This window comes from Bidens hawaiensis, unplaced genomic scaffold (assembly GCF_021521415.1).
Source record: "Bidens hawaiensis isolate Kalapana, Puna unplaced genomic scaffold, B.hawaiensis_p1.1 tig00000536_1, whole genome shotgun sequence".
In the NCBI taxonomy this organism is placed as follows: domain Eukaryota; kingdom Viridiplantae; phylum Streptophyta; class Magnoliopsida; order Asterales; family Asteraceae; genus Bidens; species Bidens hawaiensis.
The window spans coordinates 1,787,506-1,811,991 of NW_027491034.1; the positions used below are offsets into that span (position 1 = coordinate 1,787,506).

Here is a 24,486-nt window from a genome sequence, read left to right on the forward strand (position 1 = left end):
CCATTTAGCTTTGGTTGCTTGACAATTTGGGTCCCTGAAGTTCGTTTTAAGTCGTTTTTAATAATAAAAAGGTGTTTAAAGGCACTGTAAAGGGTGTTTTCTTGATCCGAAAATTGTGAAACATAAAACCCAATATTTTATTAATAACGAAGGATCCGAAAGAAAAAATGGGCCTGGTTTCCAGTCCAAATACAAATACAAATACAGGTTAAACCGAAAATGACGAATGTCACAATTTGTTTGCTTGACAAGAAGATAGATTAGGTCAAAGAAGACACTTTGAAGCAAACCATGGACGAGGTCGGCATGGGAAAATAATGCTGAAGATAAGCCATTTGTGCCTGGAATCTTTCTTAAAATTTTGTAACTATTATGACTTAAAACTAAATATATAATAGTTGAACACAACTTAAATTCAGTCAACTAACTAGAGTTTTAAGAAAGTATAGCCCTAAGCCCATGGGTCTGTCGCGTCTAGATGCCGATTAATTGCTAGTTGATACCCCATTGTTTATTCTTCAATTAATCACTATTTTGGTTAAAGTTGGTCAAAAGTGGTATATATATGTATATTTGAAAAATACATATAAATTCTATTACGATTAATCTCTAGCTAGTAATCCCAATTAATCATAGCCTTTATTCCATCTGCTCCTAGCAAGTTACACAACAATGCATAAGCTTGATTAAGTTTGTCTTACCTTTACCAAGGTACCCTTTTTGTTTTCGTATGTATGTACACCTAGATTTGTATAATTGAGATCAGCCAAACTTGAAAACGACTCAGTCAACCTCCAACTCAATTTGAATTATTAGACTCGACTAGTTAACAAACATATGTAAGGATTAAAATCTTTGGATGTTTAACATGGAAGATATTGTGACTATTTAAAAACTATCAAATATAAAATAAGACTCACTATTAATAAAATATAAAACATAATAAAAGTATAATAAAGAGTCACGATATATATAATGATATATCAAAATAAAAAGTGGGCACATGTTTTAAACTCATCAACAATTCACACACACACCCATACATAATCTATCTTATCACCCCACCACTAACACTAGTATCTCCACCCTTCCATGGTTACCCTTCACGCCTTCATTCTTTCGAATATTCCGGCGCCGGAGCACGGCTTCCGACAGTGCGGACGAGCTCGAAGACTCCGGTCCCATTTCGAACACCACCGAGTGCTACGCCTGCACCCAAGTAGGCGTCCCGCCTTCCACTCCACAAGCTGCGACCGCGCGAACCAACCAGAATGGGAAGCCTCCGCAGGCTCATCCCTGGTCCCTATCAGAGACCGGCCCGGTTCCAAAATCGTACCCAATCGGTCTTTCAAAAACCGACGTAGCCGCCGGGGTCAGGGTGGCTGAGCCACGTGTACGACCCCCGGAGCAAAAGGGTACAGAGATGGAACCGGTTCTTTCTGTTGGCTCGCGGGGTGGCCTCGGCGGTGGACCCGCTTTTCTTTTATACTTTATCTATCGGCCGGGGTGGCGCACCATGCCCGTATATGGACGCTGCGCTTGCGGCCGTGGTGGCGGTGCTACGGACGTTGGTAGACGCCGTGCATCTTGTCCACATGTGGTTGCAGTTTCGGATGGCTTACGTGTCACGTGAGTCGCTTGTGGTTGGGTGTGGTAAGCTTGTTTGGGATCCACGGCTGATATCTGCTCACTATGTTCGGTCAGTGAAAGGCTTCTGGTACGATGCCTTTGTCATACTTCCGGTCCCACAGGTAATCAGTTATTTCACATGCAATCATTCTAAGTTTTTAACCTAAAGATGTGATGCAAATATGGGTCCCGGTAAAGATATGTATTTTTCCTAGAATAGGTATTAATAATTTGAGATATGAAATCATAGCATACATTTTCCGATGAGTTTCTTGATCTTTTGTCTTATGATTACGATCATAGCATACATTTTCCCATAACGGATACAATGATTACGATCGTTTCCAGGGAAGGTAAAATTAAGCTATCGCTTTAGTCCTTCATTTGAATAAGTTTTACAATTTGGACCAAAGTTATACCAAAACATGCTAAACGATGAAAATCAAACCAAAGTTAAATAAATAAACATACTAAAAATGACCTTTAAGTTATTTAAAAAGACAAACATATATATTCGTGGTTAGTGGTTTTGCTTTATAACAATAATATTTGAAAAGACCTCGAATTCTCGTTTCGTTTTAGGCCTTCAAAAGGGGTGGGTTGGCCCTAACAATGACTAATGGTATTCTCTCTTTATATTCATAGAATATGTATAGATAAATACAAGGGAAAATTCCCAAAATAAGTGTTTATAAAAACGTTTTTCAGGTTTTAGGTGTCATTTGCAAGAAATTCACAAAATAGGTATTATAAAATAGTCGTGATGAGTAGTTTGTATAACTAATTGAAACTTGGCACGTGTCTTTAAACTAACCATAACGATCAGGTTTGCTAATCATTTATTTGTCGCGACTAAATAAGTTTTATGCCTCGTAATCAACGTCTACGAGTAAATAAGAAGTCCTTTAGTCGCGACGAGTAGATGCTAAAACTTTTCGAAACACGAGTAATATATCAAACTAACCACGACGAGATGTTTGTTTACCAAATACATCGAACCGGTTAGTTTTACAAAATACTGACTGGAATGGTTAGTTTGAAAGGCCAAATAGTCGATACGAGTAGATCTTGGTCAACGACTAGTTTACATTCCCGATACAAGTATCTTATTAGTAATTAACTCGTCGCGATTAGTTTACCTGGTTTACATTACCAAAATGAGTAGTTTATTAGTAGTTAACTCGTCGAGAATAGCTTACATTCTCAATACGAGTTATAATTAGTAATTAACTCGTTGGGGTTAGTTAACCTGATTTACATCACTTACACGAGTAGTTTGTATGTAGTTAACACTTCGCGACTAGTTTACATTCTCAGTATGAGTAGTTTATTAGAAGTTAACTTGGCGCGACTAGTTTAACGTAACAATCTAGTAGTTGCGATTCGTTTTAGCCGTAGTCTGATTTATTTTATAAATATTAAAAAACATATAAAAATATTATTTAATCCAATACTTTTATGTAATTTAAAAAAAAAGAGTTATTATGCCATATCTTTATTTTTCGTGATCCTTTACTGTGACACCCGGTAATTTCCCAATCCTATAAACTAAGTAATCAACCTAATAATTAGGTGATTGTGAATATTATGCGCGCTATAGTAGAATCAGCGCGGGCATGTGTTATGTGCGCCGTGCGCGAGCGCGCTATATTAGAATCAGCGCGGGCATGTGTTATGTGCGCCGTGCGCGAGCGTGCTATATTAGAATCAGCGCGGGCATGTGTTATGTGCGCCCTGCGCGAGCGCGCTATGTTAGAGTCAGCGCGGGCACGTTATGTGCGCCCTGCGCGAGCGCGCGATGTAAGAACCAGGTGGGCATATGTTATATGCGCCATGCGCGAATGTTTTGCCTTTATGTTTTCATGTAACTTAACTTTATGTTGTCTAATGGGTTGACCGTCTCGCATGATGCTAAGGCGGGTGCATCCCAAATCGTTTATGCGCGTGCGGAAAGGGAACTAACCTCCCCGCATGGCGGGAACATTGAGAGCTAGTTTGTCTGAAGCTCCAAGATGGAATTGACTTCAACATAACTGATCACTATGTTGAAATACCAAGACCACCTGGAGAATTTACAAATGAAACTCAATGTCCCTGACTGCGAGAAGGTTACGTACCTACCCGCAGCAAAGAAATGTCCTTCACGCAGAAAGCTATGCGCACAAAGTGATACGCGCAGAACACTTAGTCTATTCTCCAGATGTAAGGAGATTATTCCCGCCCAAAAAGAAAACAGTAGCGTGTTTCAGAGATTTCTACTTTTTAACTGTACACTGACAAAAGCACCTGAAAAAGCATACTGTAGCATGAAAAGTCAACTGTCAGCCACCCTACTCTCACCAACCACAGACCTGCATATCCTGTCCAAATCAAATCGAAATCTTTTATCCACTCCTCCACTTTTAAATAAATAATAATAATTTCCATACTTTACCATCATTGCACCTAGATATGAAAAGATTACAATCCCCTAAAGCAAGGGATTGTGTTCCCTTGAGTTTGCCTATAAATATGTAACCTAAATTATCACCCAAAACACACTTCAAACTTCTCTCTTAAAGTTGCACGCACTAATCATCGCCCAAGCATCCGTTTGATTTTCAATTCCGTTCCTGTTACTAGGTAAGCCGAGATTATAACCTTGAGATCTACTTTCCAACCCTTATATTCTCCTATTTCTTATATACTTCGTGTTATTTAATCGTATTCTAGACCTTCAATTCAAAGGCCAACACCAAGAAAACCCGAATCTCGATTAATCCCTTAACAAGAACCACAGGTGAGTCTCACAGCCCCTATTTTCACTATTTTTAAACTGTTTTCGGGGCGAGGGACACGTACTTAAATTTCGATTTATCATGGTATACTTACAAGTTATGCGAACGATTGTGTTTAAATTATGTTTCATGATGAGCAATGCAAACGGTTATCTATGGTTTACGATGTATGTGCGCCAGAATTCGAGTAAGTGATCACTTTACCATTGGAACTCTAAGGGTAGGGACTGCTGGTTTGATCCACCCACTCGTAGGGGTCGCACCTCTTTGCATGGACGAGTGCCTAGAATGGGGCAGTACTATGGAGTTGAGCCCGCTCGTAGGGGTCGCGCCTCTTTGCATGGACGAGCGCCTTGTTTTCCGGCACAACGTCCGCGCGTAACCCGCGGGACGGAATTATTGATTAGCTCGTAGGGGCAGCGCCTCTTTGCATAGACGAGCACGGTTTTTCAGAAATGTCCACGCGTAACCCGCGGGACGGCATTACATTATTTAGCTCGTAGTGGCAGCGCCACTTTGCATGGACGAGCACGTTTTCCAGAAACGTTCGCGCGTAACCCGCGGGACGGTATTACTTATTTCACTCGTAGTGGCAGCGCCACTTACACAGACGAGCACGGTTCCCAGAAATGTTCGCGCGTAGCCCGCGGAACGATTTTTATCAGAAATATGTTGTCAGATCTATGTTTTCATACGGATTATCAAGCATATATTTAGACATGAAATCAGAAATGTGTTTCAATATGATTTTTATCAAGTTACTAAAACTTGTGAACTCACTCAGTTTATACTGATTCAAATGTTTTACGTGTCTTTCAGGAGATAACTAGGTAGCGCATGGAGTCACACTTAGAGCACCTCACGCTGAACATCTAAAACTAGCTTTTTGGAAGATTTTAGTTCTATCCCTTCGATGCGCGTGGTTGTTCCCGCCGCGCAAGGGGATATGGCGTGGAAATCTTCAACAGTTTTTATACTTGGATGTTTTATTGTAATTTTTAAGCAATGTAATGTATTTGTATTAAACATTTCCTGCGCAATGAAAATCTTACTTTGAATGTTTGCAATGGCCCGTGCTTAATTATCAATCCCCACTCGCGCGCGCCCGGCTGTTTCCGCCGTTCAGGGCCGGGTGTGACAGATTGGTATCAGAGCACTGGTTATAGCGAACTAGGAAAAGAAGTTTTAACCTAGACTATAACCGTTGGGGAAATCGCATGAAATATTTTTTTTTAAAGAAAATATTTTCAAAAGAAAAACCACACACACACTTAGAAACACGGGTCACACAGTGTCTAGTGAATAAAGAAGAATATTATGTGCTCAGAGTACATGCGCTAAGTTTGATATATTTTCACTCTTTTAAAGCGAGAATGCCTCCAACTAGAGCCAAGGGAATTACCATGACACCCGAGGAACTCGCAGAAATAATCGCGCAAGCGATCGCAACACATGAGGCCAGCAAGGCCGAATCTAGTCAGGGTCGTCAGGAGAACGAGACCCCAGAACCCGAATCAGAAGCTTTGGACAAAGGATGCTCCTACAAGACATTTATGGCCTGTAGGCCTTGGCCATTCAAGGGAACCGAAGGGGCCATTGGGCTCTACAACTGGATTGACAAGATGGAGACAGTTCTCTCCATTAGCGGATGTAGTGAGAACCAGAAGGTCCTTTACGCGACCTGCATGTTCCAAGAAGCAGCTTCGTCTTGGTGGAAGCTTCAAGTGAAGACTTTGGGGCGAGAAGTTGCTCTTCACAAGACCTGGGAGGAGCTGAAGGAAATGTTGATGAAAAAGTTCTGCTCTCGCGCAGAAATTCAGAGCCTGCAACAGGAATTCTGGAACCACACCATGGTAGGAACGGATATCGACGCCTACAACAACCGGTTCAACGAGCTTTGCCAGTTGGTGCCAGACATGGCAAACACGGAGGAAAAGAAGATCGAGAGGTATATCTTTGGGTTACCACCTGTTGTTAGGGTTCCGCTCAACGCCGCAGCGCCTCCAACCTTTGATGAGGCGGTAGCGCGGGCCACCACCCTTACAAGGGATACGGTCCGTGCGGGTATGTTGACTACGCGCGGAAACGAGCAGCGAACCTCTGACTCCAAGAGGAAATGGAACTCTCACCACCGAGGGTCCGACTCCAAGCAGCCACCGTTCAAGAAGCAGGAGAGCGCAAGGGTTTATGCGATCCAAGCCGCGGAACCATCAAGGAAAGGATACAGCGGGCCTCGCCCATGGTGCAACAAATGCAAGTATCACCACGAGGGTGAATGCGCAAGAATCGAATGCGCCAAATGTGGCAGACCAGGGCACAAGGCGATGAATTGCCGTATCAGAGAAGCTGGAGCGAGCGACAACTGCTACGCATGCGGGAAGCCAGGGCATTTTAGTCGGGATTGCCCGCAAAAGGGAAACCAAGCTCGCGGGAGAGCTTTTGTGATCGGCACAGGCGAAGCTAAAGAAGAGCCGAATGTGGTAACCGGTACGTTTTTGCTTAACGGCCATTTTGCATCTGTCTTATTTGATACTGGAGCTGACCTAAGTTTTATATCCGCTGAGTTTAAAGACTCCCTAGGCCTAGCAACCAGTAGGCTAGACACACCTTATACTATAGAACTAGCCAATGGTAGGCAGTTATGCGCGAACGAAAGAACTGAACAATGTGTAATAGTCATGGGAGGTCACGGGTTCAATATTAACTTGTTGCCAATAGACTTGGGAAGTTTTGACATTGTGGTAGGTATGGATTGGTTAGTCGAGAACCACGCGGAGGTTATTTGCCATGAGAAGCAGGTTCGGATCCCACTGTTGAACGGAGAAATCTTGGTGATTCAAGGGGAAAGAAGGGGAGTTGCGACGAAACTAATTTCGTGCCTAAAGGCGCGCAAGTGCCGAAGGAAAGGGTGCTACGCCTTCCTGGCGCATGTAGTAGAGAAGAAAGGAGATGAGCGAAGAATTGAAAACTTACCAGTGGTGCGCGAATATCCAGAAGTTTTTCCTGAAGATTTGCCCGGATTGCCGCCGCCGCGACAAGTCGAATTTCGTATTGATTTAGTCCCAGGAGCTGCGCCAGTAGCTCGAGCGCCTTATCGACTAGCTCCATCTGAGATGCAAGAGCTATCCAATCAGCTACAGGAACTATTGGATAAGGGTTTCATACTCCCAAGCTTCTCACCCTGGGGAGCTCCAGTACTGTTTGTTAAGAAGAAGGATGGTTCCTTCCGGATGTGTATTGACTATAGGGAGCTGAACAAGCTGACAGTCAAGAATCGGTACCCCTTACCGAGGATTGACGACTTATTTGACAAGTTGCAGGGATCCAGTTATTATTCGAAGATAGATCTACGGTCAGGATACCACCAACTTAGGGTCCATGAGGAAGATGTGCCGAAAACAGCCTTCCGAACTAGATACGGCCATTATGAGTTCTTAGTGATGCCTTTCGGGCTAACTAATGCGCCGGCTGTATTCATGGATCTGATGAACCGCGTGTGCAAACCATACTTGGATAAATTTGTAATTGTATTTATAGATGATATTCTGATTTACTCTCGGACCAAGGCCGAGCATGAGCAACACCTGAGATTGATTTTGGAATTGTTGAGGAAAGAAAAGTTGTATGCGAAGTTTTCCAAGTGCGAGTTTTGGCTTAGAGAAGTTCACTTTCTCGGTCACGTTGTAAACGAGAAAGGAATACACGTTGATCCTTCCAAAGTCAAGGCCATCGAAAACTGGGAAGCGCCAAAAACCCCAACTGAGGTGAGGCAATTCCTAGGACTAGCTGGCTACTATCGACGCTTCATTGAGAACTTCTCCAAGATAGCTCTACCTCTGACCGCGCTAACTCAGAAAGACAAGAAGTTTGTTTGGGGCGAAAATCAGGAAGCGGCATTTCAAATGTTGAAACAGAAGTTATGTAGTGCGCCAATTTTGTCTCTGCCCGAGGGGACGGATGACATCGTCATTTACTGCGACGCTTCACATCAGGGACTCGGATGTGTCCTTATGCAGCGAGACAAAGTCATAGCGTATGCCTCGCGCCAACTCAAGACCAATGAAAAGAACTACACAACGCATGATCTGGAACTTGGAGCGGTTGTCTTCGCGCTAAAGATTTGGCGCCATTACCTCTATGGTACAAAGTGTATAATCTTTACGGATCACAAGAGCCTTCAACATATATTTGATCAAAAGGATTTAAACATGAGGCAACGAAGATGGGTTGAATTGTTGAATGATTATGATTGTGAAATAAAGTATCACCCTGGAAAGGCGAATGTGGTAGCAGACGCGCTAAGTAGGAAGGAGCGAATAAAAACGCTACGAGTCAAGGCTCTAAAACTGACCATTCGCGCAGAGCTCTCTACCCGCATCCGAGACGCTCAGCAAGAAGCCTTGAAACCAGAGTTTGCTAAAAACGAATCCCTTGGGGGCATGATTAAGAGTTTGGAACTTAAAGAGAACGGCAATCTACATTTCGCTAACCGCATATGGGTCCCTCTCAAGGGAGGATTGCGCGAGCAAGTATTAAACGAAGCTCACAAGACGCGGTATTCCGTACATCCTGGCGCAGACAAGATGTACCAAGATGTTAAAGCGCTGTATTGGTGGCCCAATCTGAAGGGCGCCATCGCGATGTATGTCAGTAAGTGTCTGACGTGTTCGAAGGTAAAGGCTGAATACCAGAAACCGTCGGGGTTACTTCAGCAGCCAGAAATTCCCATGTGGAAGTGGGAACAAATCTCTATGGACTTCATCACCAAACTGCCAAGGACACCTGGGGGTTACGACACAATCTGGGTTATTGTAGATCGGCTAACTAAATCAGCACACTTCCTGCCGATCAAGGAAACCGATAAGATGGAAAAGTTAGCCCGATTGTATATTCGAGAAGTAGTTTCAAAACATGGAGTCCCAGTGTCCATCATTTCTGATAGAGATAGTCGGTTCACCTCAAGGTTTTGGAGATCGTTACAAGGGGCTTTAGGTACTCGTCTGGACATGAGTACGGCATATCATCCCCAAACGGATGGACAAAGCGAGCGAACAATCCAGACATTGGAAGATATGCTGCGCGCGTGCGCAATCGATTTCGGAGGTAGCTGGGATACTCATCTCCCATTGGTTGAATTTTCTTACAACAACAGTTATCACACAAGCCTCAAGGCTGCGCCGTTTGAAGCTTTGTATGGGCGCAAGTGTAGATCTCCACTGTGCTGGGCTGAAGTGGGTGACAAGCAAATGACTGGTCCAGAATTGATCCAAGAAACAACAGACAAGATTTTTCAGATACGGGATCGCCTTAAGACAGCGCGCGACAGACAGAAGAGCTACGCAGATGTGCGAAGGAAACCGTTGGAGTTTCAAGTAGGGGATAGAGTACTTTTGAAAGTCTCTCCATGGAAAGGAGTCCCCCGTTTCGGCAAGCGAGGAAAGTTGAATCCGCGCTACATTGGACCATTTGAGATCCTGGAAAGGATCGGTCCGGTTGCTTATAAACTCCGTTTACCCGCCGAACTCATTGGAGTTCATGATACGTTTCATGTGTCCAACCTCAAAAAGTGTTTATCTGACGAAACGTTGATTTTACCGTTGGAAGAGATTCACATCGACAAACAACTGCACTTCGTAGAAGAGCCTATAGCCGTAACCGATTGGAAAGAACAAAAGTTGCGCAGAAGTCGAATCAAGTTAGTAAAGGTTCAATGGAACTCAAGGCGTGGGCCTGAATTCACTTGGGAAAGAGAAGATCAAATGCGCCAGAAATACCCACACCTCTTTCAGAGCATGGCTTCTGCCAGCGACGTCTCCTAAATTTCGGGACGAAATTCTCTTAACAGGGGGAAAATGTGACACCCGGTAATTTCCCAATCCTATAAACTAAGTAATCAACCTAATAATTAGGTGATTGTGAATATTATGCGCGCTATAGTAGAATCAGCGCGGGCATGTGTTATGTGCGCCGTGCGCGAGCGCGCTATATTAGAATCAGCGCGGGCATGTGTTATGTGCGCCGTGCGCGAGCGTGCTATATTTGAATCAGCGCGGGCATGTGTTATGTGCGCCCTGCGCGAGCGCGCTATGTTAGAGTCAGCGCGGGCACGTTATGTGCGCCCTGCGCGAGCGCGCGATGTAAGAACCAGGTGGGCATATGTTATATGCGCCATGCGCGAATGTTTTGGCTTTATGTTTTCATGTAACTTAACTTTATGTTGTCTAATGGGTTGACCGTCCCGCATGATGCTAAGGCGGGTGCATCCCAAATCGTTTATGTGCGTGCGGAAAGGGAACTAACCTCCCCGCATGGCGGGAACATTGAGAGCTAGTTTGTCTGAAGCTCCAAGATGGAATTGACTTCAACATAACTGATCACTATGTTGAAATACCAAGACCACCTGGAGAATTTACAAATGAAACTCAATGTCCCTGACTGCGAGAAGGTTACGTACCTACCCGCAGCAAAGAAATGTCCTTCACGCAGAAAGCTATGCGCACAAAGTGATACGCGCAGAACACTTAGTCTATTCTCCAGATGTAAGGAGATTATTCCCGCCCAAAAAGAAAACAGTAGCGTGTTTCAGAGATTTCTACTTTTTAACTGTACACTGACAAAAGCACCTGAAAAAGCATACTGTAGCATGAAAAGTCAACTGTCAGCCACCATACTCTCACCAACCACAGACCTGCATATCCTGTCCAAATCAAATCGAAATCTTTTATCCACTCCTCCACTTTTAAATAAATAATAATAATTTCCATACTTTACCATCATTGCACCTAGATATGAAAAGATTACAATCCCCTAAAGCAAGGGATTGTGTTCCCTTGAGTTTGCCTATAAATATGTAACCTAAATTATCACCCAAAACACACTTCAAACTTCTCTCTTAAAGTTGCACGCACTAATCATCGCCCAAGCATCCGTTTGATTTTCAATTCCGTTCCTGTTACTAGGTAAGCCGAGATTATAACCTTGAGATCTACTTTCCAACCCTTATATTCTCCTATTTCTTATATACTTCGTGTTATTTAATCGTATTCTAGACCTTCAATTCAAAGGCCAACACCAAGAAAACCCGAATCTCGATTAATCCCTTAACAAGAACCACATGTGAGTCTCACAGCCCCTATTTTCACTATTTTCACTGTTTTTAAACTGTTTTCAGGGCGAGGGACACGTACTTAAATTTCGATTTATCATGGTATACTTACAAGTTTTGCGAACGATTGTGTTTAAATTATGTTTCATGATAAGCAATGCAAACGGTTATCTATGGTTTACGATGTATGTGCGCCAGAATTTGAGTAAGTGATCACTTTACCATTGGAACTCTAAGGGTAGGGACTGCTGGTTTGATCCACCCACTCGTAGGGGTCGCACCTCTTTGCATGGACGAGTGCCTAGAATGGGGCAGTACTATGGAGTTGAGCCCGCTCGTAGGGGTCGCGCCTCTTTGCATGGACGAGCGCCTTGTTTTCCGGCACAACGTCCGCGCGTAACCCGCGGGACGGAATTATTGATTAGCTCGTAGGGGCAGCGCCTCTTTGCATAGACGAGCACGGTTTTTCAGAAATGTCCACGCGTAACCCGCGGGACGGCATTACATTATTTAGCTCGTAGTGGCAGTGCCACTTTGCATGGACGAGCACGTTTTCCAGAAACGTTCGCGCGTAACCCGCGGGACGGTATTACTTATTTCGCTCGTAGTGGCAGCGCCACTTACACAGACGAGCACGGTTCCCAGAAATGTTCGCGCGTAGCCCGCGGAACGATTTTTATCAGAAATATGTTGTCAGATCTATGTTTTCATACGGATTATCAAGCATATATTTAGACATGAAATCAGAAATGTGTTTCAATATGATTTTTATCAAGTTACTAAAACTTGTGAACTCACTCAGTTTATACTGATTCAAATGTTTTACGTGTCTTTCAGGAGATAACTAGGTAGCGCATGGAGTCACACTTAGAGCACCTCACGCTGAACATCTAAAACTAGCTTTTTGGAAGATTTTAGTTCTATCCCTTCGATGCGCGTGGTTGTTCCCGCCGCGCAAGGGGATATGGCGTGGAAATCTTCAACAGTTTTTATACTTGGATGTTTTATTGTAATTTTAAACAATGTAATGTATTTGTATTAAACATTTCCTGCGCAATGAAAATCTTACTTTGAATGTTTGCAATGGCCCGTGCTTAATTATCAATCCCCACTCGCGCGCGCCCGGCTGTTTCCGCCGTTCAGGGCCGGGTGTGACATTTACTTTAGGGAAAATTCCCAAAATAGGTGTTTATGAATACGTTTTTCAGGTTCTAGGTGTCATTTCCAACAAATTCCCAAAATAGGTATTATAAACTAGTCGTGACGAATAGTTTATGATTAACCACGAGTAGTTTGTATAACCAATTAAAACTTGCCACGTGTCTATAAACTAACCGTAACGACCAGTTTCACTAATCATTTACTCGTGAAGATTAATTAAGTTTAAAGCCTCGTAATCAACGCTCACGAGTAAATGAGATATCCTTTAGTCGCGATGAGCAGATTCTAAAACCTTAAGAGTCGTGAGTAGTTTATCAAACTAACCACGACGATGAGTTTGGTTACCAAATGCATCTAACTGGTTTGTTTTACAAAACAATAACCGGAATGGTTAGTTTGTTTGGTCAACTAGTCGTTACGAGTAGATATTGGTCAACGAATACTTTACATTCATTATACGAGTATTTTAGTGGTAATTAACCCGTCTCGATAAGTTTACCTGGTAAACATTACGCACACGAGTAGTTCATATGTAGTTAACTCGTCGTGACTAGTTTACCTTGTTTACATTCCCGATACGAGTATTTTATTAGTAATTAACTCGTTCCGATAAGTTTACCTGATTTACGTTACCCATACGAGTAATTTATTTGTAGTTAACTCATCGTGTCTAGTTTACCTTGTTAACATTCCTATACGAGTAGTTAATTAGTAACTAACTCGTCTTGGCTAATTAGCATAACAATCTCGTCTCCTTACTTTATAGTCTAAACTAGTCGTTACAATGTTGTTTTAAAGTTGTTGGGTTTATATAAATGTCATGTTCTTGTTGTTTTGAACCTGCACATCAATGGAGGAGAAAATTGATAATATTGTAGTTTGTTACGGTGGAAAGTGGGAAGAAACAAAAGGAGCTACTAAGAATTTGTAGTTTGTTACGGCGAAAAGTGGGAAAAACAAAACACCAGACAGGAAAAAAAAGAATGCATCTCCAGGACCCCAACATTAAAAATTGAAAGCTTTCCAAACCGCCAGTTAGACACATCCTCAGCCTATTCTTTACTCATAGGAAACTAACCACCTTGAAGCTCCACCAAGTTGTCTAAACGAATTCGCACATGCTCGTGTACCACCACGTCATGGACTTTTCACAAACACCAAATCATAATAGCATAGAAAATCTTTGCCTTCTTATTTGATAGTTATAAATAAAAATATCAAACAAAATAAACAAAATATTAAAATATTTAAACATTAAATCAAATATAAGTTATTTATTGTTTTGGCTAGTGCTAGGGCCGTCCAAACCGCTCGACGCTCGAACTCGCTCGCCGCTCGCTCGAAAATTGCTCGGAAAATGTTCGCTCGTTTTTTCGCTCGATTGAAAACGAGCCGCTCTGCTCGGTTCAGTTTGTAAGCGAGCCAAGCAACGAGCAAGGGTATGCTCGGTTCGGCTCGGCTCGAATATTTTTAATTTATATTATATATAATTATATATGAACAAATATATAAATATATAGACAAAACACATAAATATAAACTTACAATTATGTTTACCCCTTAAAATTTTTCATATTCCGTTAATTTTATAGTTTTATTTGTTTAATTCAAGTTTTTAAAAAACTAAAAGTTTGTTTACATGATCATTATATCTCACTCTAAACTTATTTATAATAAAAAATTACAATATATTACATGTTTGTTTAAAAACAACTAATTTTTTTTAAAATATATTATTTACAACATTTAAATTAATTTCTTATTGAATTTTTTGAAGTGAAAAATAAATAAATAATGCTCGAAATCGCTCGATGTTCGATCAAAAAATGCTCGATTCGATTTTGGCTCGTTTTGGTTTTCGCTCGGTTCGAATTTCAGCCGCTCGGTTCGGTTCGGTTGTAAACGAGCCAAGCAACGAGCAACCTTTCGCTCGGTTCGGCTCGGCTCGTGAACAGCCCTAGCTAGTGCTAGGCATTTTATCAAAAGTTAATAAAAAAAATTAAATACTTCAAAACAGATAACACGACAAAATTATTAATAAAATAATGTTTTCATATAGCCCATTATCTTCACTTTTACCTTCCCAAATCTCCACACATATACCAATTTACTCTTTTCTCTTTTCATATAAGCCATCATCATCTTCACTTTAACCCATCATCCAGTTCCGACTTCCGACAACTGGGAAAAAATGAAACCCAGTTTTTTGAACTTGTTCTCTCAACTGTGGTTTCATCCTTGCCGCAATCGGTGGTAACCGACGGTGGGCACGACTGATTGTTGACTCATTATATACTAATAGGTAGATACAAAAACGGTACTCCGGTAGTCGGACGGTGAGCATCGGCCCACCGTCGATAAGCCATAGATCCGCCCCTGTGTGTCACGCGAGTGGTCCCTTTGGTTGTAACCATTTTTATACTTTTTGAAAGAATTGCCTACTCCTTGATCGACCCATCGTTAGAAATAATATGTGGTCAGTTAGATTAAAACTGATTAATAAAAATAAGAAAGTTAAATGCTTTATTTATTTTTTTATCCGACCAACTAAGTAACGCTGGGTACGCGGCCTCAATTGGCTAAAGGTAGCCCGAGCCGGCCATGACTCACGAGTCTGGACGGACGGAGCCCCTAGCGATCCACCCATTAAGGGATTCCCAGGATAAAACCCGAACGTCACGCCCCAAACGGCACGACAGTGAGGAGCCGGTAAAACCAGGTAAGATCAGGTCCCTAACCCTGATAAGCCAGTGCCATTCCTCATATCTCTTATATAAATTGTTGATTGTGATGTTTGAACACTCTAACTTCTCATTAATAAATGAGTACGTGAGTGCTATACAATTTAATGTTGTATGGATGTTGGTGATTATTTGTTTAAATCCATACTTCAATTATTATACTACTAGGTTAGATACCAGTGTATAACACGGGTGTAACAAATTTAATTTTATAAACATTTGAAAATTGAAATATAAATAATAAATAAATCTTGATGTACAAATTTGAGTATTAAATATAAAATGTACAAACATACATTCCGGTTAAATAATATATATATTTTTTAATAATACATTTATCACAAAACATGCAAAATATTAAGTGATCGAACACAAAATAAATGTTTGTTAAAAAATTAAGTTTAATAATAAATACAATAATGCATAATCAACCTAAGTCTAGAATATTTAATTAGTTGGTCTTCTAAAATGGAACCGTACTTCGTCCCTTAAAAGTTGGTGCAATTTTTAGATCTATTTGCCAACAGAAGATTTTCTGGGCATTCTTCACATGCTTGGGTTTTGCTTTGTTGTTAGGTAGTGCGGGCCTATAAATAAAGTAGCAAGAATTATCTTTGAGATGTTCTTTAAACTTGGGAAAATAAGGTTTGAACACGCTTACTTCATTCATGAAAATTTAACCTAGTTGTGATAGCTTAATATTAACTAAATAAAAAATGATGTTAAATACTTACATAGCCGTCTCAACGTGCCCGGAGGCCTAAACCGAGACAAAAAATTTGAGGCCCTTTTGAATAACGATTTTTTATTTCCATTTGACAATTTTTAACCCTAAAACCATATCAGACATATAAATCTAACTGCATGCTATAAATACTAAATAAATAAAACTAAAGTATTAAATCACAAGATGAAGGGATTATTGTGGCCAAATGAGTATTCTTCACTATTTTTATTTTCTTTTATAATATTAAATCCTTAAACTTATGGTGGCCCTAGGAATGTAGAGTCCCAAGGCTATTGCTTTACTTGGCTGACCCTAGAGCCGGCATTGAATATTTAGCTCCTCATCATTAAAATCATTTCAATTTGCCAAATTTCGTTAGCACATTTGTTGTTTGGTTTTATCTGTTGTCTGTCAATTTACTAAAAAAATTTTTTTGGCTCCATTACGTATTAGAGACATTGATAGAATAATTAATTACATAATTTGTTGTGCATGGTAATTATAAACTATTACAAAATATGATGATCAATGCATGAAAACTAGAAAAACATACTTGGATGGTAAAACGTTTTACCAAAAGATGCAGAAGAGTTAATCATTTATGTTTTTTGTCATCACGCTATGGTATTTATAGCATTATAGAATTATGAATCATTTAATGAGTTAATCGGTAATTTGGAAAGAGAACAATTATTTTGAGTATGAATCAATTAACTTATTTTTAAAGGATTACATGTAATTTAAAAAAATATTTTTAATTTGATTAAAATGTCAAAAATATGCAATTAACATAAATACTTGAAATTTAAAATTCAAACATAATATGAGGTGTAATTAGCAATATTTAAATTTTTGTTGAATCTTTTTAATTTAGAGAAGTATAATTATAGCGTAAATTACAGAAATAATATAATTAGGAGTTTATGTTTAAATAAGTAAGATATATTGTATGTTTAAATTAGTTTACTCTAATTAATAAATAGAATGACAAAATACTAAAGTATAATAGCTATTAATATATGGTATATATTGTAAGGTCCCGAACCCGGTAGCCTTACTTTAGCGTTGGATTTACTCATAAACACAATTCTTACAAATCAGAGTTCATTAAAACTTTCGCGGAATATAAAAACTTTCATAAAACATTTCATAACAAAACACGTCTCGTCTTAAAACATCATTTTGTCTTTCAAAATTAACGAAACATTAAACTTAAACGTTTTGAGTCTTAAGATGCCAGTCTCCTATTCGCCCACCATGTGCCCGCTCAAGCTAGCTGTCTCCTTCTACTCACCTGCGTGCATACTAAAAGTCAGCTACGCTGAGTGAGTTCTAGTTAATCGTACGCCATACAATACATACACATACATACATATCCGAAGATACATATCCATACATCACTAGTTACCCTTCTGTTCTACGTACATACTTGCTACCATACATACATACATATCTACAATCACTAACCTCAGTCTACCGAGAGTACGTTCATAGTCCGCCGTCTATACCTGTACTCACGATCGTGAACACGTAAAAGGTCCGCAGTCCTTACCTATGTTCACCATTCATGGTACGTACAAGGTCCGCGGTCCTTCCCTATACCATCATACATCCACAACACGTACAAGGTCCACAGTCCTTCCCTATGTTGCAACCTAATTCATAGCACGTACGAGGTCCACAGTCCTCACCTATGCTACCACATCACAGCACGTATAAGGTCCACAGTCCTTTCCTATGCTGACGCCTATCTACATTACGTATAAGGTCCGCAGTCCTTATCTACGTTACGTATAAGGTCCGCAGTCCTTATCTACGTTGGCGTCTATCTCCTATAACACGTATAAGGCCCACCGTCCCTATCTACGTTTACATCTATCATCTACATCACGTATAAGGCTCGCAGTCCTTAACTACGCCATCACCTGCCGAGTCTATGTCCGACAGAAGCTAGAGGGATTTGCCATCCTAACTTACAATGTCGAACGTAGAACTCACATACCATTCGTGTACCTGTATACACATACTTCACATATACAAATAATTACATTATAGCATAAGAACACTCTAGGCGTTCTTTACATCATTCATTTAACAACCATACCCCTTGTCGATACGTGCAATATCCGAAGATCGTTCACGCCCCGACAAGTATTCATTTGTAATGTTCATACATCGTCGATATATAATATTCATACCTTTATTTTTAACCTGACAGTACGCGCAATATCCGAAGATCGTTCGCGTACCGGCAAGCAATCATTCATACCTATCACATATATCACATATGGCATACACTTATCACTTAGGATAAATGTATTAACAACACATCGAGTATGCACACAGCCCCGAAAACATAACAAGGAATGGGGCTAGAAACTCACCTGAACACGGTTACGTTCACCGTTAATCGTAATCCCTTTCTTCAGTTGTGCACGGCTGACTGTATAACAAGTACACATATCAATTAACTATCACTACTCATATCATCTTTCTAGTCTTAATTACTACCCACAACGAATGGGGTCCGGGGGCAGCGCCCCTGGCAGCGGGGTCTAGGGGCGGAGCCCCTAGCAGGGTCCAAGGGGCAGAGCCCCTGGCTGGGGTCGAGCTGCCAGGTCAGCTTGGAAAAATTTTATTTACATTAACTATCTTAACACCTTTTTCATTAGGTTTTTAATTTATTTTCTAATCGAACTTGACTTTAGGCGAAGTTAAACCTTAGGCGAACTTAGCTTTAGGCGAAGTTAAACCTTAGGCGAACTTGGCTTTAGGCGAAGTTGTCATCAGGCGAACTTGGCTTTAGGCGAAGTTGTCATCAGGCGAACTTGGCTTTAGGCGAAGTTGTCATCAGGCGAACTTGGCTTTAGGCGAAGTTGTCATCAGGCGAACTTCGCTTTAGGCGAACTTCGCTTTAGGCGAAGTTGTCATCAGGCGAACTTGGCTTTAGGCGAAATTGTCATCAGGCGAACTTGGCTTTAGGCGAAGTTGTCATCAGGCGAACTTAGCTTGCAGGCGAAGTTGTCGTCTGCAGCTACTGTTCGTTCTTAAATCCCTTAATCACCTTCGTTTCTTAACCAAATAACTCGATTTAGGTACCCACGGGATCGTCTGACCAGCGCCTACAAACCCCAACCATCAAATCGACCTAACATCGATGTTTAAAGGGTGCGATTTAGGCATATAGGTTACGGGTTCTTTTTATCAATCGATTAACCCATCAAATCATAACCATTTTCAGTAAGTTTAGCTTTGTTGGATTCGTTTTTACCATACAAACTCAGATCTATCATTTCTCAAATCAAACCGAACCTATACGAACGATTTCTAGCTATAAACGTACCTTGAACGAGTCGAACTACGAACACGGTTAAGCCTTGATGTTGTTTTGGTCCGTCACGACGTTCCAGCACCAACAAGCTCGGGTTTTCGCCTTCGGATCTTGGTTCGGGTCATGTGTGTTTTGGGTGTGTGTATGGAATATGTGAGAAATGGTGGTTAAGGGTATTTATATTAGGGATCATGGGCTTAAGCCCATGTACTCTCCTTACTTCTTTCATAACCCAAGTCCATAACTCATATCCATTACCCAACACTAGCCCGACCCATACCAACTCCTACTCTATTTATTTATTTCCCGATAACCCGAGTAAACTTTCCCTCTATTATTAAGTAATATGATTAATATCATTTTGGAAATTTCGGGATGTTACATATATTATGTTAATTGGGTCGGGTATGGATATGAACCAGTTTGTAAAATGAGTGTGGTGGGAGGCGGGAAATTAAGATGAATGATGAGCTAGATAGAGGACACGTGGCATAAGGAAACCTTTATTTATTAATCAGTATAGATTTTGTCAATGAACCTGCCATACGCATCACTTATTATGTCTTGTCACCGTGTGCCATGCTGTAACAAAAGTGATTTATCGATCAGAAACAAAAGTGTTTTCCATATAAATAGTGAACTAGCTGATCTATAATATATATAAACGAAACCACAAAAATTCTACTTGTCGCGATATGGTCGCTCCTCCTTTTTTTGGAGTCATTAGATTTGTTTTTTTTAAATGGAGACTTTTCGTGCATTTGACCCGAATTCATGGATATAAGTTTCATTAAACCCAGATATTTCTTAAACGGGTTATAAAATCTCATTAAATTAAAAACTAATCTCACCAAATATTTGATATAAAAATTCTATAAAGTGTGGATACATACTAAAAATTAATATATGATTTATTTAAAAAAAAGTATATATTATTTATAATTATAAAACAATTTTATTGGTAAAAAAAATAAACGGGTCTTGGGTCCCATCAAACCCATATAGTTTTTAAACCGGGTTATAACATTTAATTTATTTGTGGAACAATTTATCATCAAACCATAACTAAATTATTGACTTTCATACAATAAAAAAAATAAAAATTCAAAAGTTAAATAAATAATAGAAACAAGTAATATAAAATAACCCCCGTAATACGAGAGATAGAAACTAATACACACACACACACACATATATATATTAAAAAATGGATTCAATCCCCCATCCAAAACTACTATTCAATTTACTATTTAAATTTTTAATATTTTATTAATTATCATAATCACTAAATTAATAGCCATAATTTCATAAACTAAAATAATGGTTTTTATATTTTTGTATTCTATTTTTTTTTCAACTAATAAAAATATTTAACAAACTATATTATTTTCAAACCCTAAAGCTGGACAAGAGTCGGCTTTGCATTTTTTATTTGTCGGTTAAACGATTTTCTTAAACTTTAAAATTGTTTTCATATTTCTTTTATAGTCCGTCTTTATAATTACTGAAACTTTATTCATGATTTAAAAATATATCGTCGTCACATGGTTTTATATCTGTGTTTCAATGTTTAATACCTCACATTTAAAATATTTTTTCTGGCTTACTAATTTATGTTGGTACCGCTGATTCTAACGGAATTTGTGTTGGCTCGCAGCTGTAACATACCGTTTTTTTTTTGTTTTATATATGAAAATTTGTTGTATATTGACATTGACGGATTTATTTCTTTTATTTAGTTTCAATGTCGTAACTTGATACAAACTGACTTCGCGTTGACTTGCAACGAGTTTATGGTTTAACGTTTTTACTTATGTTTTTTTTTTCAATTTAACGGTCCCGCTGCAAAACGCGGGGTCTTAAATCCTAGTTTATTTAAAGATAAGTAAATAATTTAGTTGATATCTTTTACTTTACATTTATAAAACAGTACACTATATATGAATAATAGTTCATTTGGTCCGATTATTGGAGAAGATGATTCGGTTAATTTGATATCCGTTAACCACTAGCTTTGGAGGTGGATGAAATATATAACTAATAAATCAAATTATATGTTACATCAAATAAACATTAGCAGTCGTAATTTGTAAGAAAGTATAACAAAACTTTCCAACATATATATATATATATATCATATATATATATATATAACATACTACTAGCTTACAATTAGGGGTTGTTCACGAGTCGAGCCCAAGTCGAGCCAGGGTAGTTTCGAGCTCGGCTCGAAATTAAAGAGGGCAACTCAACTAAACTAAGGCTCTAGCTCGATTTTAAAGTTAAACGAGATTAAGATCGAGCCAACGAGCCGAGCCTAGGTCAATTTTGGCTAGATAACAAAAATGAGCCAACTCAGCTCAGGATGTTTCAAATCAAGTTTTTTTAGTTAGTTTTATTCGAGCTTTTATCGAGCGAGCAACGAGCCCGATCTTCGAGCCTCGAGCTTTTTGAACAGCCCTAATAACAATTAAGAATTAAAAATATAATAAACGTTGGTTTATTGGGTGTTCATATTGATCTTAATTCGGTTAGTTACATACATATAACCATAACCGGACCATAAACATTGTCTATCAAAACAAGTCTTAACCAAAGCCTCGGCTTTCTCAATCGCTTCATACATTTTGGTTATTCAGTTTTTCTGGCTCATTCCTGATACTTACATTTCAGGTCATATTTTGGTTAGTAGTGCCATGGTTGATACGCGAAGAGCGAATAAAGGCAATCATGACGATCCTCTTACTCATTTTTGTCTTCCAGTTCCTGCCCAAAGTCTACCACTCGATCTCGCTAATAAGAAGGATGGCAAAAGTCACCGGTTACATCTTCGGTACCATTTGGTGGGGGTTCGCCCTTAATCTCATTGCATACTTCATCGCTTCTCACGTAAGTATACATCATATCCTTTCTTTTAATCATTTTACAAGCGGTTATGATTTTATAATTTTGTCGATCTATTGTCGTCGTGTCGTAGGTTGCCGGTGGTTGTTGGTATGTTTTGGCGATACAACGGGTAGTTTCATGCCTAAGGCGACAATGTAGCAGGAAAAACGCGTGCAATCTAGCTTTGTCGTGTGCCGATGAGGTTTGCTACCAGTTTTCGATACCCGAGGGGGTGCTTGGTAATCGTTGTGCTGGAAACTCAACCATAAGTTTGGTTAGAAAGCCGTTGTGTTTGGATGTAAATGGGCCGTACCACTATGGCATATATCGATGGGCACTTCCCGTTATTTCTAGCAACTCGCTCGCCGTCAAGTTTCTATATCCCATCTTTTGGGGTCTTATGAGCCTTAGTACCTTTGGAAATGATCTTGAGCCCACAAGTCATTGGGTTGAAGTGATCTTTAGTATTTGTGTCGTGTTAAGCGGATTGATGCTCTTCACGTTATTAATTGGTAATATTCAGGTAAACGCGTACCTGCCTCTCGATCTATGATTATTTAGGGTCCCAACCCACCCGATCTGCACATCTACATGTTACTTGACATATGATCAAAACTAATTAAACCATGTTATTTTGCCATAATAAAGGTGTTCTTGCATGCGGTTATGGCCAAAAAGAGGAAAATGCAACTAAGATGTCGTGATATGGAATGGTGGATGAAGAGAAGACAACTACCTTCATATCTTAGACAAAGAGTTCGTCATTATGAACGCCAAAATTGGGCGCTAATGGGATGTGAAGACGAGATGGAACTGATTAAAGACTTTCCCGAAGGCCTTAGACGCGATATCAAGCGTTTTCTATGCCTGGACCTCATTCGAATGGTAAGTTATGCACGTACTCTCGATTTAGTTACTTACGAATGAGTTAATCTGGATTATGTTACTCTTTTTAACGGGTCAAATAATTATATACAATAAAGAAATGCTAGAAAATGTGTGAGTCGGATCAGCCTGATTCGGGCCATTTTACAACAACCAGCCTCGTTACAGTATAATGATTTTACCCGCGATACATTTTGGAGATGAAGTTTATGTTACTAATCCCGGTTTATCTTGCTTAGGTACCGTTCTTCCACAATTTAGACGATCTGATACTCGACAACATATGTGACCAAGTTAAACCACTAGTATTCTCAAAGGACGAAAAGGTATCATGTACACTCACTAATGGTGTCAACCATTTGTCACTTTTCGACTTATCGCGCTATGTAGCTTAAAAAAAGCTACCCATATGTTCGCTAATTCAAGTTTATCCAATTGTAGATCATACGCGAAGGCCATCCTGTTCAAAGAATGGTGTTTATAGTCCAAGGACGTGTAAAAAGTAGCCAAAACCTAAGTAAAGGAGTTGTTGCAACGAGTATACTCGACCCGGGAGGCTACTTAGGCGACGAGCTTCTATCTTGGTGCCTCCGGAAGCCATTTATAAATCGGCTTCCGGCATCTTCGGCCACATTTACGTGCCTGGAGCCCACCGAAGCTTTTGGGCTCGACGCTAATCATCTTCGTTATGTGACCGAACATTTCCGGTACAAATTTGCTAATGAAAGGTTGAAGCGAACGGTGAGATATCACTCGTCCAATTGGCGGACATGGGTGGCGGTGACCGTACAAATCGGGTGGAGGCGGTACATGGCGAGGATGCGGCCGCAAGTGAATCGGGCGGCGGATGAGAATGGTGGCAGCAACCGTATGCTCCGGCAATATGCAGCCATTTTCATGTCAATAAGGCCTCATGATCATCTTGAATAGAGTTCATTTGTTATTTATTCTTGAAACGTACACCATTGTTTGTGCCTCGTTCGTTTTATTATTCGGATCATAATTAAGATATGGTGAATGTGTCGCTAAGTACATATATATATTATTCTATTATTAAGGTCGCCAAGTTATTTATAACGTACTCTTTTAGCATTTTATCTACTTTACTTATATTATTTGTACATATTTAAAATAGTATACACATTTATACTCACCACCCTTATCACACAAATACAATTAACTTGTTTCCCACGTGTTCCTCCTATGTAACAATGAAACTGACTCAAAATGGGTTACGGAACAAA

The 24,486-nt window shown here is 39.9% G+C and overlaps 1 protein-coding gene across 1 annotated transcript; it reads left to right on the top strand.

Annotated features, from left to right (window-relative positions):
• Positions 1-1,128: 1,128 nt before the first annotated feature.
• Positions 1,129-24,214, top strand: LOC143635834 (cyclic nucleotide-gated ion channel 2-like). The gene is made up of 6 exons (XM_077103572.1): positions 1,129-1,751; positions 22,145-22,360; positions 22,449-22,880; positions 23,006-23,242; positions 23,482-23,568; positions 23,684-24,214. Exons 1-6 carry the CDS (start codon positions 1,527-1,529, stop codon positions 24,170-24,172), a joined length of 1,686 nt encoding a protein of 561 aa, XP_076959687.1. The 5' UTR covers positions 1,129-1,526; the 3' UTR covers positions 24,173-24,214.
• Positions 24,215-24,486: the final 272 nt, after the last annotated feature.